The 18,923-nt window shown below is 31.1% G+C and overlaps 2 protein-coding genes across 3 annotated transcripts in view; one reads left to right on the top strand and one right to left on the bottom strand.

The window, feature by feature from the left end:
• Nucleotides 1-18,923, bottom strand: part of LOC139511710 (kelch-like protein 13) — a 29,092-nt gene that overhangs the window by 624 nt on the left and 9,545 nt on the right. For both annotated transcript variants that reach the window (XM_071298743.1, XM_071298744.1), the window contains exons 3-7: nucleotides 17,601-17,701; nucleotides 16,509-16,689; nucleotides 7,289-7,404; nucleotides 2,405-2,605; nucleotides 2,031-2,147 (exon numbers count right to left, since the gene is read on the bottom strand). In XM_071298743.1, coding sequence (XP_071154844.1) covers nucleotides 2,031-2,147; nucleotides 2,405-2,605; nucleotides 7,289-7,404; nucleotides 16,509-16,689; nucleotides 17,601-17,701 — 716 coding nt within the window. The remainder of the gene's footprint in view (nucleotides 1-2,030; nucleotides 2,148-2,404; nucleotides 2,606-7,288; nucleotides 7,405-16,508; nucleotides 16,690-17,600; nucleotides 17,702-18,923) is intronic.
• Nucleotides 14,142-18,923, top strand: part of LOC139511709 (uncharacterized protein PF3D7_1120600-like) — a 42,375-nt gene continuing 37,593 nt past the window's right edge. Inside the window, exon 1 of the mRNA XM_071298742.1 lies at nucleotides 14,142-14,685. The gene's annotated coding sequence lies outside the window, so the exon portion shown is untranslated. The remainder of the gene's footprint in view (nucleotides 14,686-18,923) is intronic.

Raw genomic sequence — 18,923 nt, 5'->3', positions numbered from 1 at the left:
ATTTTTCTTTAAATCTTATTTACAAAAAATCTTTGAAGTACGTTTATGTTTATGCAAATAATTTTTATGTTTGAAATATAATGAGAAGATTTGTCTTACTTACCTTCATTTCAATCATCTATTTACAGTCATTTGGTCAAATTTATATGACTTACAAAATTGTTTATATGTTAATGATAATACTTTGTTTAACTTAACCTTATTTGGAATTTCTTGATATTGAAGATTCCTTTCCATAAAACTTTATAGTGATAAAGAAGATAACTCTATAATCATTTTCTTGAAAATTTGTTCACTTTCCACCAATGAATTAGATTACGTATGAATGTGCTGCAATATGGAGCAGCGACGAAAGGTAAGTAATACATTCTTTGACCTGAATATACATTTTTGTATAGCTTTATATGCCAGTTTTTAAATGTTTGCTTACAGAGATCAAAAACAAAAACAGTCATATAATTTTGTTAATTTGAAACTGTAAAACATCCTCCCAAACCCTAGATATATTTAGTGTCAAACAAAATAACAAACAAAATTACCAAAACATATGTATTAGAACCCAAAACCAAAATCACTCAACAATAAATATGCTAATAAAAGATTTACAATATAATATAAGATCAAAGCATTTTACATATAATACTTACCGTGATCTTAAAAAAAGAATAAGTTTAGATTTATTGTAACAATGTAAACATACTTAATATTTTCATATCGTTGTAGATTTTAAAAGTCTGTCTGCGATATTCAATAATCAAAATTCAAAATCGGGTAATGTTATCGAACTTTTAAATAAACTTATTATAAAGGTTACCACTTAAATACTATAATGAGATCTTAAGAAATGTTTTATCTGCGCCCATGCTCATGAAGATTAGTTTGTCACTCGAGTCAACTAGAGTTAGACCAAAGTAAGCTATGTATCTTGGCACTGTTGATAATCGCGTCTTTACACTAAATCATGTGGATTTTGGATGTGTAGTGATCGATATTTTAGTCTTATCAGTTAGATACATGATTGTCCTATTTGGTCTTATTGTCTTTGAATTAGCTTTCAAATACTATAGGTACTCTTAAATCGAAATTATCTGCAATGTATACTTTGTGGTTTGTTTGTTGTTTTTCCTTTGCATCGATCGGATGTTTTATGTCCTTTTCGAATTGTTTATAAATTGGTTCTAATTTTGTACGGTGACACCTCTGTATATGTTAAATGAGGAGGGTAGGCACCATCTAACATGTTTAACCTCGCCATATTCTGTATGTTCTTGTCCTAAATCAGGAGCCTGTAATTCAGTAGATGTCGATAGTAGCTGTATTTCATATTTTAATTTCGTTCATCGTTTTGTTCACAAAACTGGTCATAATTTTTCTCGCTTGGATTGTTCCCTTTTTATTTTTTATTTTTGAAAAAATACACGCCAAACCTGTAATCATGTGTTCTATGTGAATCTTTCTACTTACTAGCATTCACGCACAATATATGTCTTCTGATTGAGTTCAGTCATTCCAATTGATATTTTATAGTGTGTGATGCTATGCTGTGGATTCATTTATAATCGTGGGTACCAATTTTCGAGGATAGAGGAAAACTTGTATGTTCGTGGATATTTAATTTCGTTGTTTTGCCGAGGTCTGCATACAAGCCAATTGAAAATGTGTCATTCGTTGAATATTTAATTTTGTGATATACCTGTACCCACGAAATCGACGAAAATTGGTATCCAACGAAAAATATTGAATCCACAGTACTAATGTTTCTTAGATAAGACCACTGGTTTTCCCGTTTGAATGGTTTTTCACAAGTAATTTTTGTGGCCCTATAAATCTTTTTGTTCGGTGTTAGCCTTGTTGAAGACCGTACCTTGACCTATAATGGTTTACTTTTATTAATTGTGAATTGGATGGAGAGTTGTCTCATTTGCACTCATACCACATCTTCCTATATCTATTCTCTACCAACTTATGTTGAATTATACCAAGTCATTTGCAATATTATTGTCCACTTTTTAAAAGTAACGAATCTATACCTTTTCGGAACCTAAAGTCTTCTTGCCACTGACCACGTGATATACTGTAGTATTCAACAATACGAACTGCCTGTCCTGTTTCCATTAATGAGCCTCCAAACACGTATATTCTATCTCCTAAATAAAGGCATATTATTTTTAAAGGTTAACAGATATATATTGGCAATGTACTTTGTTGAATATGTGACTCACGTATAAATCTCCTATAATAATAAAAACACATTATTTTCGCTGTTTATTCAATAATAGAGGGAGGTCAATTTAATACAACAATATTTGTACTACCGTTGAAATTATAACCCGAATGTTTCTCTGTTTAAAATAAAATTCTGAAACTAAATTTGGGTTATTAAATTAAAGTTTACAATGCTCACCTATTACTATAGCACCAGCGCTGTGTCTCCCATAAGTCATTGCTGGTAACTGATTATGCCAGGGAGAAATCATTTCACCAACAATATCGGTTCCATGCTCTGTCCTACTTAAAGCAGACACACTTGTAGTGTATGAATGCATCCTCCTTTCTGTCATGAATCTATATTTATTGCTGGCTTTTTCCATTTTTGAGGATACTCCTGTTAAATGATACATGTTTCCAATTAAGATATGTGTATGATTTTTTCTCGTGTGCAAAATTGCATGCAAGCAAAGTATACCATTCACAACAACTGGAGATATGCATAAACTGTACAGCTACCTTGGCCGGCATTGGCTCTTATTGTTGTCGTTTTCTGGTTAATAGCTCCCTTTTTTAAGAAGCTTTGGATTTTCAAATGTTTTGGCCTCGAGCATCACTGAAGAGACATATATTGTCGAAATGCGCATCTGGTGCAGAAAAGTTGGTATCGTTTATCTTTGCACCAGCAGCCGAGTAGTCAGCACTTTGGTGTTGACATGATCATCCATTATATGGTCTTTTTATTATACATTTACTGTTTGCAAAAGTATGAATTATTCGAAACAATAAGGCATCCTTATCTTAGGCATATTACCTTAGACGTATTTGGCACAACTTTTTGGAATTTTGGGTCCACAAAGCTTTTAAACTCAATACTTGTTTGGCTTAATAACTATTTTGATATGAGTGACACTGATAAGTCTTATGCAGATGAAACGCGAGTCTGGCGTTTCGAATTATAAACCGGTTACATTTGATAACTATTATGTTATCAGTGAACATTTATCTTACTCCTTACGTGCGACAGACAAATCCATCTCAAAATCGCTAAAAGTTAGGTGATTGAAACATTTATTCTCTTGAAGGCAATAAAATAACAACTGAACTTCTTTGAAATAGTTATCTTGAAATATTATTCCATTTCAGATATATATGGTACTTGAACATTGTATTATTAATTTCACTCTATTTATGTAGACAGCTCGTGTGCTTGGTGTAGAGTTAGCCTTATCGTATTAATTTGTTTTTCTGATATCTAATATTCTGTAAATAAAGTAAACAGTAACAGTGGTATACCGCTTTTCAAAAATAAGAAATCGATAGAAATCTATTATTATGGTTATAAAATAAAACCGAGTGAAAGCCATCAACTATTAGACGAAGAAAATGGAAGAGGAACACTTAAGTGCAACAAAACAAACGTCAACATACTTATAAAAACGGATCATTTGATAACAACTGTCATATTCCTGACTTGGTACAGGACATTTTAAGAAAAAATGGCAGGTTGAACTGGTTGAATTGCTACCAAAACCTTCAGCTAATATGGTTATGTAAAAGAACACAACTATAATGACAAGACTATGTGATAGGAACACAGTACAAACAAACGCGAGAATATTCAGCACATGCAGAGAGTATAATTAATATAATAGTCTATTGATAACATATAAACCGCAGAAAACGATGAACATCTTCCATTAACGACAGTGCAGAACCCTACAAAACAGTGACGTAATTATGTAACAAAACTTAAAGGAAACAACATCTAATTATAAGTCTGATCAATGTATATTTGTGATTACACAGTCAATCAAAACCCTCTAAAACAGCCTTCTTCCATTAGGTATGTCTAAACATGAATATAGGTTAAAAAGTAAATTCACAAAAATACTGAACTCCTATGAAAATTCAAAACGGAAAGTCCCTTATCAAATGGCGAAATCAAAAGCTCAAACACATCAAACGAACGGATAACAACTGTCATATTCCTGATTTGATACAGGCATTTTCTTATGTAGAAAATGGTGGATTAAAGTGGTTCCTTTCGAGAAACAAATCTACAATAGAATTAAAGTTGGTAATTCATTTGTACTTTTGAAAGCGTATAAGTGGTGTCTACAATGAGTTTGATCTGTTGCGCTCGATGTATAAATACACAACAACATTCGGTCTAATTTTAAACACTAACTCTAATGCACGTGCACATGTAAGTACATGTAGGTTTCTGTATATAAAGGAATTTGTGCAACTTTTGGCATGGCGTCACATACGACAGATTACAAGGCTTTTATAGTATTTTAAATCTTGGTTCAACGATCCTTTTCAATAAATACATTGTAAGTGTCTGTAATAATTCATGAATAACAGAAATTTCCCCGAGATTGGCAGTTGTATATGGAAATTGGTTTTTAAATGAAGCTTTATGTTACAATGTAACATTAAAAAAAAATCTTTATTTGATTGGATACATTATTCACAACCAAGGCAATGTAAAAATATCTTTTTACTTGTTAATCAAATCTCATAATTGAAAAATATTTCAAACTGATAGATTTCCTTATAAACTAACGTCAGTTCATTTTTTCTCTATTCATTTGAAGTTTAATAAGATATGGGATGTCATAAAAAATACTTTTAGAACTTATCTCGGGCTTTTTTACTGCTGGACGTCAAAACTTCTGTTAAGAAACACTTAAGAAAAACTCAATGTGTGTTACCTTTGTTAATTGGTATCTGGACAATCTAAACTATAATAAATATCTGAAAGTTTTTAGTTAACAAAGCGAATGATAATCTCTTGTGTCTACTATGTCACATTCGGGGAAAGGAGAACGGGATAATCTATATATCTCGCTTTTTTATAACAGGATGACCTTATTGCTACATGTATGTAATGTAACAGATCAGATATAAGGCGTGGACATGAAATAACAACAATAACAACCACTGAACAACACTTTCCTGACTTAAGACAACTGTCTACTGTACTCTTAATTTTGGATTAAATCATAACATAAATATATTCTTTCAGTGCATCCCGTTTACAACAATAGTAAAACATCCTCGGTTGTAATATTTTCAAATTCTCTTTGCGTTTAAAAATTTGAAAAAGCAACTTACTCAAGTGTATAAATTTTATTTTCAAAGCCTGCGTGTGGTATAATCTTCATTGTATTGTGATATTCATTTATCTATCCGCCGTATAATATTTGGATCAATTAAATCGCACTAGAATACAGCCATGAATAATGCATAGGTCTATCTGTCATCTGATTCATTGTATAATGTATTTTACAGATTATTGAGGCAATGCTAGAAATGGATATTCTAAAATGGCTAAATCATGGATACGTTTAATAAACAAACGTGAATCCTTTTGCATCAGAATAGAGTTACTTTGATCAGGTTAACAGATATAAGAAAAATAATGAAATATGTCACGTTTGTTATGTTGTTCATTGTTATGTTGTTGAGATCCGTAGTCACTGTACACAAAGTCGACAACAACACGTAACTACAATGTATACAATAATATTTAGATGCTTTAGAACTACAAGTATAAGACAAAACAGTCAGATATTCTGCGAAGGCCAACAATTTATTAATTTAAAAATCCACTTCCTTAACTAATACAAAAACACGGTAAAAACAGTATGAACATATACGAGTCTAGTAATTGTCGCAATTTAATTAGAATTATGTCATTATTTGAACGGAAATGAAATCTAAGAAGATACTATTATAAAATTTTAGCTATTAATTTCGATCTTCCGCGTCTAAATAAGTTGCTCTATTATATGATTATATTATTTCCGTTGCATAAAAATTCAAATGACACTGAAAATATACAAAATGCACGTCAACAAGAAAGTCGGCATATGTTTTAAAATAATTTGCATGTGATAGTGGAGGTTACCTTTTTAAAAATCGTACATGTATCAGTACTTCTTTGTAACATTGACTTTGATCACGTAACGTTGCCAATATAATGAAACTTGTCATTCAAGTAAGCGGTTTAGCTAGCTATGAATCTAGATTCAATCCAACATGTTCACCATCAGAAAATGCCTGTGCAGTCAGGAATATGACAGTTGTTATCCGTTCGTTTGATCCGTTTGAGCTTTTGATTTTGCCATTTGATTATGGACTCCGTTTTGAATTTTCATAGTTCAGTATTTGTGTGATTTTACTTTTTTTTAGCGTTCCTCGTGGTAATTAATCAAGAAAAGCTGTTATTTGCTCTCAATATGTTTTAGCCTTTTAGTGTTCATGATGAAGGTAAATCCAGGAAAGCGTTCAGACGTATTCAACATTAACCAAATCCTTGCACTAACCGAGGTTTATTTTCATTTTCAATCACTGGGTCTATAACCGCTACGTATATACTCATGTCAAATATAGAGGTGGTACCACACACCTCGACTTAAATTAATTCGACTCGTTTTAATTCTCATTAAATTCTGATAAAATATGTAAATATTTAAAAAAAAAAAAAAAAAAAAAAAAAAAAATTGAACCACACATTTTATTGGAAAAATTTCATTGGATGTTCAGCAGTTTGACAAACACTAATTTTGATCATTGAGAACCTTAATATTTCTATAACAATAGAACGTGATTAAAACGTTCATCTGACTTTAACAGAGTTATCTCCCTGTAGTGTTATGTAACACCTTAATATGTATCAAAAGATAGGTTTAAAGGAGGCCTGAACATTTCGAGTATTCTGAACATCTAAGATTTAATAGATTTATATAGTTTAACTATAATTATCGTTGGTCATCTCAACCAAATTCATTTTCTCGCTTGTGCCGGTACGGCGAAAGTGAAATTGGCAATCGAGTTGGGATGACCAATGAAAATCAGTTATCGCTATTTTACCTATGACGAAGTTGTTAATTTCATGAACAACGACACGTACACCCTAAGTTTCTAGCGTTAATTCTTCATATCACTCTACTGTGTTGAGAAAGGAAATTACCAGTCAGTAAGATCAAAGACAATTTCGTAAAATAGCGATAATCTATATTTAACAAAACAAATATGATTAGGAAATGTTAATGTTGTGGTAACTTACCTCCAATAAAATACAGGTTTCGTCCATGGGACACAAAACTAAATCTATCTAAGCCATGAGGTAATCTTTGAGGATAATCACGATCTAACTCTTTCCATTTATTCTTTTCAAAAACCCTGTACGTAGATAAAAAATTCAGATGTATTAATAAGATACATAGATACTGGTCTTGTGATTTGGTCATTCCACATTTTGTCCCTATTTGTCGTTTTTTCTTGTTTGTTTTTCAAATTGGGATTTTTTTTTCGGATCATTTTGGCGTGGAAGTTGTGGTCTGATTTTCCAAAGTTTTTTTTATGATTTCTTTTGTCCGTTAGTTTAAATTTCTATAAGCATGTTTGTTTGATAAAAAATACAATGTGATATCTGCATTCAGCTAAACATGAGTCTCCTACATGTACCTTGAAAGTAATAAAACCATTTCATTTTTAATCATCAGTGCTTGTTATTTACACAAAACATGCATTATTTTGTATGAAACGTATCGACAAATAAGATATACAAAATATGTTACTGCGACACATTCTATTCATAGTATGGCAGTGACTAACACACTTCTGTTTAGTATAATAAAAGATAAGGAGACGTGATATGCATATGATTTCCAATATTAAATTATGTGCTACTTTTTTTTTTACAAAATTGCGCATCAAAACGACAATACTGTTCTCCAAATCATATAACCTGATTATGTTTATTGTTATATGTAAGTCTGTATATTAGAAAGTGTGTACATATACATTGTTCTTCTTACCTTTTTTCAAATCTAAACAGAAGTTTTTTCTAGATCTACTCAGAAATTCGTTTGAAGCGGAGGATTTAAATCCATAAAATTTATTGAAATGTATTAAAACTTTCGATGATAATTTTTAAGTTTTAGAATTATCCGAGGATGTTTCATAGTGTTTACATGTATATGCATTACATATATGTAATAATAAATTCCATATATGAGCAGATATAATAAGTCAGATTCTAGAGTATTCGAAGACCTAATTTGCAATTCTTTTATGTTTCATCAAAGAGTAATTTTACGCTCAATTTATTTTGTCATATTTGATTTTGACAAATGAATATTTGCCCTAATAAAGAGACTTTTCACTTTATGATGAAATTGCTATCGTTATCAATAATAATAAACATGAATTTCTCATAAATTTCTTTGAACCTAGCTGATATGAATTCGGTGTTCACCAGAGAGTGCCACTAAATTGTATTTATGCCGATTTTTCCGAAGATTAAATCGAATCATCAAATACATAATATACTAATTCGGTTATTTCATTGCTAAGCAGTCAATTCTATTTCTGTTGATTGTATCCAAGATTAAAAGAACTGTGTGAATTTTAATGAAGGATCTCTATACAACTTAGCAATGACATCCTTAAAATCAATCTTTTTTTTATATTTGAAATCACATCAATTCCATAATCGATGGATATTATACAAATGCGAATGAATAACTTCCGATTTCTACAATTTTATGTCTTTAAAGTGAAAATTAATCCGCAATTTAGAAGGTAATGAAGTTTATATGAGAGGTACAGTACAATACCACAGCAATAGCTCAGTACAAATCGTGGTGCTTTAACAAGACAATTCTCCTGAGAATTCGTTGTAATTAGGTAATAATTACGACGTTTCTAAGTTTCCCACTGGTTTGTCACGAAAACAGTAAATGTAAATACAAATACAAACAGGTGAACCAGTTCTAAAGCATTGTTTGGCAACCAATGACAACCCTGACATTCTAACCTTTATTTTAATTCATTGTATTTATTTACAAAGCTTTGTAAAGTCTCCCACATAAGTAAAACATTTTAGCACATTAACGTAAAAAGCAGATACATCACTATAAATAAAAAATTGAAAAAAATAGACTTATGTATAAGTCGAAGGAAAATTAAAACTTTAACGACCCAAACAGATTTCTAGCAAGGGAGAATAATAAAAAAAAAAAACATAACGCCTAAATTAAAATATTGCAACAAGATAAACCAATATATCATTTGACTTATTATAAGACATTAAATTAGAACAACAAAACTGTAGTCTCAATAAAAACAACTCTCACACACACACACACACACGTGAAAGCGACTCGGTGATACGTGATGTACCAATGCAAATATATTTAAAGAATATGGAAGCGTTAAAAGTAAACATCGTTTCTTGGTGTCTTTCGTATGTTTGTACTGCTGTCAATCTGATAAGTTCAGCAATTCAGGACCCTGTAGGTCAGTGGTTGTCGTTGGTTGATGTCACGTTTGAATAGTTTTTGGTGGTTTTTATATAGCTTACTATACGTTATGCAGTTTGCCTATTGTTGGAGACCATTCATGCTAAACAAAATTTACAGATAAAACAAAAATAAATATAAATACAAACTATTATACTGTTTAGTAAACTACAAATACTTGGCATAAAACAGTTTCAAGTTGCATTTATGCATGCGCACTTATGGGAGAAAAAAAATACTATTTAAATACTATTTCCAGTATATCTTTAAACGTTAGAATCGACACAAGACTCCATTGTACTTAGAAAAAGCTACATAAGCATAATACCAATACGTATAAAAAAAAACTCATCTCTCTTCTACAAAAACAATCATATAATGTTTGGCTTGAATCAGAATTTCAATATATTATAGATAAAATGATATATAACAAACGAGAGATATCCTGAATTCTGGTATAACGATCTCCACCAAAAAGGGACTTTGGTTTAAGAATAAAATTATGATCACCTTGGTTTACTTCAGGACCCAGTTGTTTCAATTCTCGGTTAAATTTTAACCAAGGGTTAAATATCATAACCCTTGGTTAAATTTTAACCCTTGGTTATTTTCTGTTGTTCATCCGAGTGGTAGTAAAAGCCTTGGGGCGTTTATTTAGGACTGCAGGGTGTATTAGTTCACAGACACGTCTGGTGGTATAATGGAGACGTTAAAACTAATAGTTGTCTTGTAAATAGTATTGTAAATAATATTCGAAAACATACAATTTTTACTATGAAATTATTTGTTTATTGTAAATAATACATGTATAGCCAAGTGATTATATACCAATTAATCAGAATTAATCATCATCCTCTGCAGAAATGAATCTTCTATATTTCCAACAGCATATACATCATACACAGTATTAAAGTTTGGTTGTATCTAACCTTTTTTAAAAGTATTGGGAAACATGTTTCGCCGAGCGGAATTTTTTTTGAAGGGTTTTAGAGCCACTGAAGGCTCAAGAAGCTATAGAACAAATAATGCAAAATCATGCTTTCTGGGTGTTCCCCCGACCCCTTCTTAATCTGAAAATGCAAGTTCTGTTTTAATAATTTGACAATATTTTGGTCTCAAAGCAAAATGTATAGATTCAGTGTAAGTCTGTGGCTTCTGGTTGTTTTTTTAAAACTCATGATCAAGCTAATAACAAAATTACTAAATTACAAAAAGAATGCAACACTAACAGAATACAGAAGGGCAATCAATGAACAAAAGACAAATAAATAAGAAACATTGATCCCGAAAAGGGGCTACATGTACGTCTGAGGGAGAACAGAACTTGCTGCTTGCAAGACACTCGCCGCGAACACAATTTGATATGGAGATATGCGTTTGGTTTTGAAATTTCCTACATGAGGCATTTGCCTCAATATAGATACAGCCCTGTAATAAAGGCAAGGTAGTGTTCCTGAGAAAATATACCTCAAGTTAAATGAAACCAATTTGCAAACATTTCAAGTATAATTAAATAATATTTATATTTTTATCATTAAAAGATTTGGGAAGTGTTTCGCGATTTTTTTTTTGAAAAGTCTTAGAGATGAATTTATGAAGAATCTGGTGCCATCTCATACTTTTGATTAGACCTGCTGAGTTATTTATTTTCAATACACTGCAAGTCAGATAATTTATTTTCAAACTACCACAGAACAGACCATTTATTTTTGTGATTATCAAGGCTGAGTTATTCATTTTCAAAATCCTCCTACCCTCCCCCCCCCCCCCCCAGAATATCAAATGATCGTCCCCTAAGTATATTATAAGGGGTTAAAAATATTTCGCTAAAATGGGCTTTGACAATTTTTAAATTTCGCTAAAATGTGTTCTACTTTTGGCGCTAAAACGTCCGATTTTTTTTGGCTCAAATGTCCTATCAATGCGCTAAAATGTCCTCCGCTGTTGATAACACCTTGCAACTTCACTTTATGTCCGTAGTTGACTTGACCTGTTATAAGGCAAATGTCTGCCATATCAAACATACTCTCATTGTCCCATGGCTAATAAAAATTTCGCTCTTCATTCAAGTCGATCTTATCTTGAAAAATCTACCTAAAGCGTATTCATCTTAATAGTTAATCTGTTCTTGTCTTGAACATGACATATTACCAACGTACGTTAATCAATCAATCAATCAATATAACAGTCTCTGTCTGCATCTATTGTGTCTATATAAAATCATTCTAGTGTGCACTAGAAGTGAAATATATATGCACAAATAAAATGGATTAGAAGTTAACCATGAAATAGATATTTGTGAAGGCAGCAGCCAGCGCCGAGTTTTTTTTAATACATTTTCTCAATTTCAATAGAAATGAATATGCCAGTATAAAATGGTATTCCCATGATGCAAACAACATTTGCTAGAGTTATCAAAGACCACTAATAGATTATATAATGGAAATTGTAATTTCTCAACCGTCTATAATATTTGTTACTAAGAAATTAAAAGAAGCCATAACATCCGAAACCGATAGTAATGACGGAAAGAACATCCGGAATTCATTTTGTTTTCCAATATCAGAATCACAAAATACAATTTCAATACCATCTTAAGGGTATAGAGACATAATGATTGATTTGATCTGTAAGACGGTTAAGCGACACACAAAACTAGGTGGCCTCATTTAGTATTATAGATTTTAAGGGTTTCACAAAATCCAATCATGGACTTTGCTATATCGACAAGAGGTTTAATAGAGACCTTGTTTTTTTTTCTCAATTACTAAAAACGAAATTACCTAATCTCAGTGAAACTTTCCCAAAATCTTATGTATCTACTAGAAGCATGCATCTATTCAAGGTTTGTTTTACTAGACTTATGTGTTTCTAATTGTCTTTGTCAAATCTATTTGTGTACAACACGAGTAGACATTTTAGATTTGCAGCAATCCAAATTCAATGACCTTATTTTAAATGAACGGTCAAATAATCTTTTAGAACTAATGGCTTTTTGCACCTTCTATCTTTTTTTTATCATATGATATTTTAGAACTGAATTACAGCCATGTACTACAAAAGTAATATACAAATTTTAACTGCAAAATAAAAAAAAATATGTCAGGTTTTACATCTGTGAGCTATTTTAGCAGCAGTTGGTTGACCGATTAGACCATCGAGCTTACATGTTTTCAAGTTGAAACTGATTTCGATTTATCTTGGTTTCAAATGACAGGGTTTTTGTATTTTAATTTAAACAGAAAGCTAACATTTGGCTTTTGTGCAAAAAAAGTAAAAAGAAATGTTAATTCTTTTACCACGACTTTTTTTTTGCAGCTGCTACCATGATTTGGTAATTTAATGGTGCTTTCTCAGATTTTGAAAACCAAAAAACAACAATCATGTACATCCCACTTCAAAACTGAATTGCTTTCTCCTATATACATGTGTACATTTAAGCAAATAACTACAAACACTACCTTTAAAATTAAAAATGTTTCTTTTCTGCCAGAAAAGTTTAAAGTACTGAAAGAATTTTACCACTTGTAGATTAATGCACTTATATAAATCTATGATACGGCTTTGATTCATATATTTTTCTTAATGATTATAGTTAAATGCAACGTTTACAGATTAAAAAGGTACACAAGTTGTACGAAACGCATTGCACTTTCGAAAAAAAAAATACTATGGTGGTCGATTAAGGTCATTTCGGGTTTTGTCTTTTCTCCTTTTTGCCATTCATATTCTACAAGGCGAAAACTCGGAATGGCTTTAACCGGTCACCATAAAGTACCCTTAAAGTTTTAGTCAAAGGTTTTACATCAACTATTTAAACGGCATATGCAATTAAAAAACCATCATATTGGCATTGAAAATTAAAAAAAAAAACAGTAAGTATGTCTTTAAAAAATAATGGTAAGTATGTCTTTCTATGTTGTGATGTTACACTATTGTTTCAAATAAGAAGGTTTAGTACCATTGAAACGTTTAAACCCGCAGCAATTATTTTCACCTGTCCTACATCAGCAATCTGATGTTCAGTAGTTGTCGTTTGTTGATGTGGTTCATAAGTGTTTCTCGATTCTCGTTTTTTTATATAAATTAGACCGTTGGTTTTCCCGTTTGAATGGTTTTACACTATTTATTTGTTGGGCCCTTTATAGCTTGCTGTTCGGTGTGAGCCAAAAATCCTTGTTGAAGACCGTACTTTGATCTATACTGGTTTACTTTTTAATATTGTGACTTGGATGGAGAGTTGTCTCATTTGCACTCATACCACATCTTCTTATATATATATGCTGTAAATAAATACTCGATTAAGACACTTAACCTAAAGCAGTAAACAGGATGACGAACATAGGAATCAAATTACAAAATATAAATTACAAACATTAACTGCTGTGCGGAATGGATACGGATGATTAGATTGTCACCAACTTCAATAAATGTAGTTCTAAGTTTGCGGAAACTCCTCGTAGAACTGTAACCAACAGTGAAATGTAATGTTATTGACTAACGAGCTTTAATATGTTAGTGATCGTATGTTGTGAAGTTATTTTCCTAAGACCAATTGAAACTACTGTTGTCTAAGCACTGATATTGATCGAATATTGAAAATACGTTTATGTCACTCGCAATTGGGATCTAAGTTGACAAATATCGTTCTCAAAATCTTATTTTTCTGAATTCATTAACAATAATTGAAAAATGTCATTGGAAAATGAAGGACAATTATGCATCAGATTTAAAAAAAATAACCCAATAACTAATATAAATCTACGTGTTAATAAGTAATATGTATTATTGGAAACATATTAACTTTTAATGATTATTCATCAAAAGGATTAGAAATTGTGATACAGTATCCAAGTGATTTCAGAGTGAAAGGACAATATAAGAAGACAATGTGTTGTGCGTAGTACATCGAAAATGAAATATTGCTAAGAACGATGAAAATATGGATTAGACATCACGATTTTATTTACCTCTAAGACTTACAAGTATACAAAGGGAATTAATAAGAAATAAAATAAGTTTAGACTAAAAAAGACAAAGCAATATGTCCACCTGCAAAAACATATTTTTTCAAAGAACGATGATTCGTTTCATATATGCAAATGTGTCTGAGGGACTAAAGTAAGAAAACCATACTGGGAATGATTGGTTAACTGGGGTACGTATACTAGTATAATAAAGTTAATAGTGATGTGACAGCATAGTAAGTATAATTATCACCTTTTACGAAATTTCAAAAATATAGGGAAGAGGAAGGGGGGGTGTAATATGAATTTCACAATTATATTGAGTAAAATGATAACTATATTTGGTAATTTGGATCCTTACGAGGTCTGCATGTTCGTCAGACAGGATTCAACTGACCTCAACCTCATTTCAGTGATCAGTGATCCTTAACAAGTTCCGTATCTCAGATACTATACACAATAGATCAACTATCAGGGGTGGTGTTCAAAATTACTGCAAGGCGTGCATGTCTGTACTAAAGAGTTCATTATACCTTAATCAGATTTCATTTTCGTAGTTTGTGGTCAAAGCTTGAATGTTTTATATTAAGGTATGTTTCTCAGATACTATGAGCAATTAATCATAAATTTTTACAGTAGTAAATCTTTTATCTTCAAGACTTTTAAAATACTTTCAAACATGATGGTTCAATCATGAATTATATCGAAATATTTAAGCGTACTATGCATTTTTGTTTAAATTTTTGATTCCTTTTTACCTCAATTTTCTAAAATACAAAGGTTGGCAGTTTAAATAAATGTAAGTTATTATCGGTAGCATTTATTTTATTATGAAATGAAAGAAGTCTTAATGCGAGATTGAAGTGATAAAAACATTAATCCTTCATGTACATGTATAATTTAAGACTTCGTAGGTTCATATCGTTTGCATTCAACCTTTTTTATCGGATTTTTGTTTTGTTTACTATTAATATCGAACCACGACGTGAAAGAATATTTGTTTCCCTAAATACTTTAAGATAACCTCTACCTTTGACATACGATATTGAAATCAAATAGAGTTCAAGCCTCACAAGGAAATGAACTGAACTATGTATAATGGAGATTGTTTTAAAAAGTGCAACTGTACGGTGCTTTCGAGCTTAAATCGCCTTTTATCATATTGTTACTATGATCTCTGGCCTTAGACTTTGAAAGTAAATTGGATTGAAAAACTCATCATGGGAAATCATTTGATAATCAAGAAAAACTATCTACGGCGCTATAAGTGTTACCTCGTAGTTTGTTTGGTGGCCTTTTATTTAAATTGTTCCCGTAAGGTCAAGTATTGGATGTTTAATATCACGCTGCGGTTTTATACTTCCTACACTTTTATCAATACTTTTATATGAAATCTAAATTTAAACTGTAAAAGAGAACGTCGCGAAAATCTTTATTTAGGTAACTGGTATTTAGTCAATATATAACCACACTGGCCAAACAGTGTTTCAGTCACCTTTTTTGTAGCCTGTTCAGGATCTATAATCACAATAGATTATAAACTCATGCAATATTGATTCCATGGCCATTTCGAAAATAGAAGAAGATTAAATTTACTTTCATAATTCTTTAAACACGCTGATATAAATATACTGTTATTGATATTGACAAATGTCTATGAAATCAAATAAAAGGCATGCAACTACTCTTTAAACTCATTTTCCAATTTTTGATATTCACAAACCATGTCATTTGAGAATTCGGATTTTAATCGAGAATCAATTAATAACGAAAACAATCTGAAGGCTACATTCATCTGAAGGCTACATTTTTATGTATAACTAATTGCTTTTCTAAACATGTATCGATTATGACACATTTGTTTAGTTTTGATAAAAAAAAATACTTTAACGAGTAAATGGTCCTAAATCTACTTAATGTGTTTAGATGTATGTACTTTTTTTTGGTTATTGACGGGTAGGGGTTTAGCAGTCGAATTATTAGAATTTATTTTTCTTTGATATTAGATACTCACCAGAAACTTTTGTGACACTTCCCTCCATAGCACCCACCAGCGCAATAAATTTCGTTTTGATATACAACACTACACAGATTAGAACGTGGGGATATTAGTTTGGGTCCTTCTTCCCATATATCGTCTTCCGGTTTGTAAATTTCACAGGAAGACAAAACTTTCCCATCGTCTCCTTCGCCACCTACAAACAATAACTGTAAACCTAAACACTTGTATCAACCAAATATACCTCTTACAACAAAATCGAAATACATTACAAGTATAAATCATGCTGTAAGTTTTCTCGTTTGGATTGGTTTACATTTGTCATTTCGGTACCTTTTATATATTACTATTCTCTTGCTCATTGTTGAAGTCCTTATTGTGACCATCTACGTCATTTGCTTTTTGTAAAAATATTTCTCAGTTGCAATCATACCACATCTTATATATCAAAGCATAAAAACGTTTCGTCCTCACTAGCTAATACATATACGAAGGTTTAAAAATAGGTATCCATTGTGATATCTCAAGCTCTTATGTGAGGACTAATATTCAAAGCAATTTGATAAACTTTAACCTTGTTTCAGGATAGTTTTTTTCCCGTAAACGCACGGTATTTATAGATGTCTATCTCGACAGTAGCCAGGTTTTTTTTCTAGTTTCTTTCTTTTTCACAAGTTAATAACTTTCATTGCATTTTTGTTGTTTTAAAATGTACTCAGATTACAGCGTTTTTCCTAATTAATCATTATAAGTCTAATAACATTCTTCATGTACTGGACAAATATAATAGATACATTCATTTAAAATTCTGATTAAAATAAATATAAAATACAAAAATTGTTTGTATGTCCCTTGAGCATGGTGTTTGTATTTACTTTTGCAGTTCCTTTAAAGTCCTTTGGTTTTTTTCTTTTCTTTTGTTTGCTTCGACAAACTTTTAGTCACGTGATATCCAAATTCGGATTGGTTCCCAAGGCATGATATATAATATGCACTGAAAACGGTGACATACACTAAATAAACAATGAGAAAATTTAATTCTCGAAATGTAAATAATAAAGAAATGCAAAATACATACAATAACTGTATTAAGTCCAAAATAATTACCAATAACAAATATTTTGTTTTCAAATACTGAAACTGTAAACTTTTGTCTAGCTGCAATAAGAGGTGCACGATCTACCCAAATTCCTGATAACGGGTCATACCTAAAAAAAAACAACATTGTACACTTAATCAATTATGTTCAAACTTTTATTACTTAAACCATTTGATTATGCTCAAACTTAAGTGATATCTTTTATTTATGCTCAAACTTTACTTATACATTGTGATAGAAAACTGTATGAGTTCAATAGCTATTTGTAACAGCTATATGTCACTATTCATACAATTCAAATGATTCTATCTATACTAAACAAACGGGTGCTATCTGTATCCCTGGTCTTGTGTCTGTTTTTCATTCAAATCATCTCCCAAAATAGAATTTTAAGTAATACCCTTTGATTGTTTTTAATTACGGATAAATGCGATGGACGTAATTTGGGAATATTTTCAAAGTCACTTTTAGAGTTGCATGCAATGTTTGTTATTGAAGTGTTTATTTTCAAAGTGTTGAAATGTTTTTTTATTTAAATCGATAGAAAGTTTGAACAGAATTTTACTTTTGAATGTAGTTCAAAGGTGATACAGATTTCTAATCAGTATTTTTCCTATTAGGTTTTTTTTTAACTTTTAACTTTTTTAATTCAGACGATTAATGACGGAAATCGTGGATCATAAATTTGTGTAAGATCATTTACTAAGTTTATACAAACAGTAAATATTATGGTAGTGTTAATCGATTCAATGTAGAATGGTCATATTTCCTGCATCGATAGCCCCGTTTGATTGATGGGTTGATGGCTGTTCCATGTCCAGTGACAAAAACCTTGCTTTGCACCAGATCCACCGGCTTTTTAACGTGCTAGGTCACAGGGTAACAGTTTGTAAACGGAAGAAATCATTCGAATCGAGACGAAAAGTCTTTACTCTTACCCTATAATGCCGTGTGCTTAGAGAAGAAGCAGCACTCCAAGTGCAAAGTGTTTGGTTGTCCCGTTTAAAGGCAGTATTGACTATGAATAATAGATCAAATGAATAAAATGATTACATACATTTTGTAATGCATGTACATTGAACATAAAGCAAACACAACTGATTATAATGTATGTGTAAATAGTTTTTAGTAGTTTCACTTTTAAACCATAATTACTTGGCGTCTATTTTTGTTCTTTAACTTTCATAACCTATGCAAAATAATTTTATTGATTACGTTGAAAAAATAAATAAAAGTATTTACGCGAAAACAATTCCTGACCGCATACCGAGGGAAAACACATAGAAGGCTACAAGTATTTGAGCACAATAAGAATAAAGACCTAGTGTGTT

The sequence above is a fragment of the Mytilus edulis genome, chromosome 2 (genome assembly GCF_963676685.1).
Source record: "Mytilus edulis chromosome 2, xbMytEdul2.2, whole genome shotgun sequence".
Classification (NCBI taxonomy): Eukaryota; Metazoa; Mollusca; class Bivalvia; order Mytilida; family Mytilidae; genus Mytilus; species Mytilus edulis.
The sequence above is the reverse complement of the archived record's forward strand: the minus strand, read 5'-3'. Positions and strand labels throughout refer to the sequence as shown.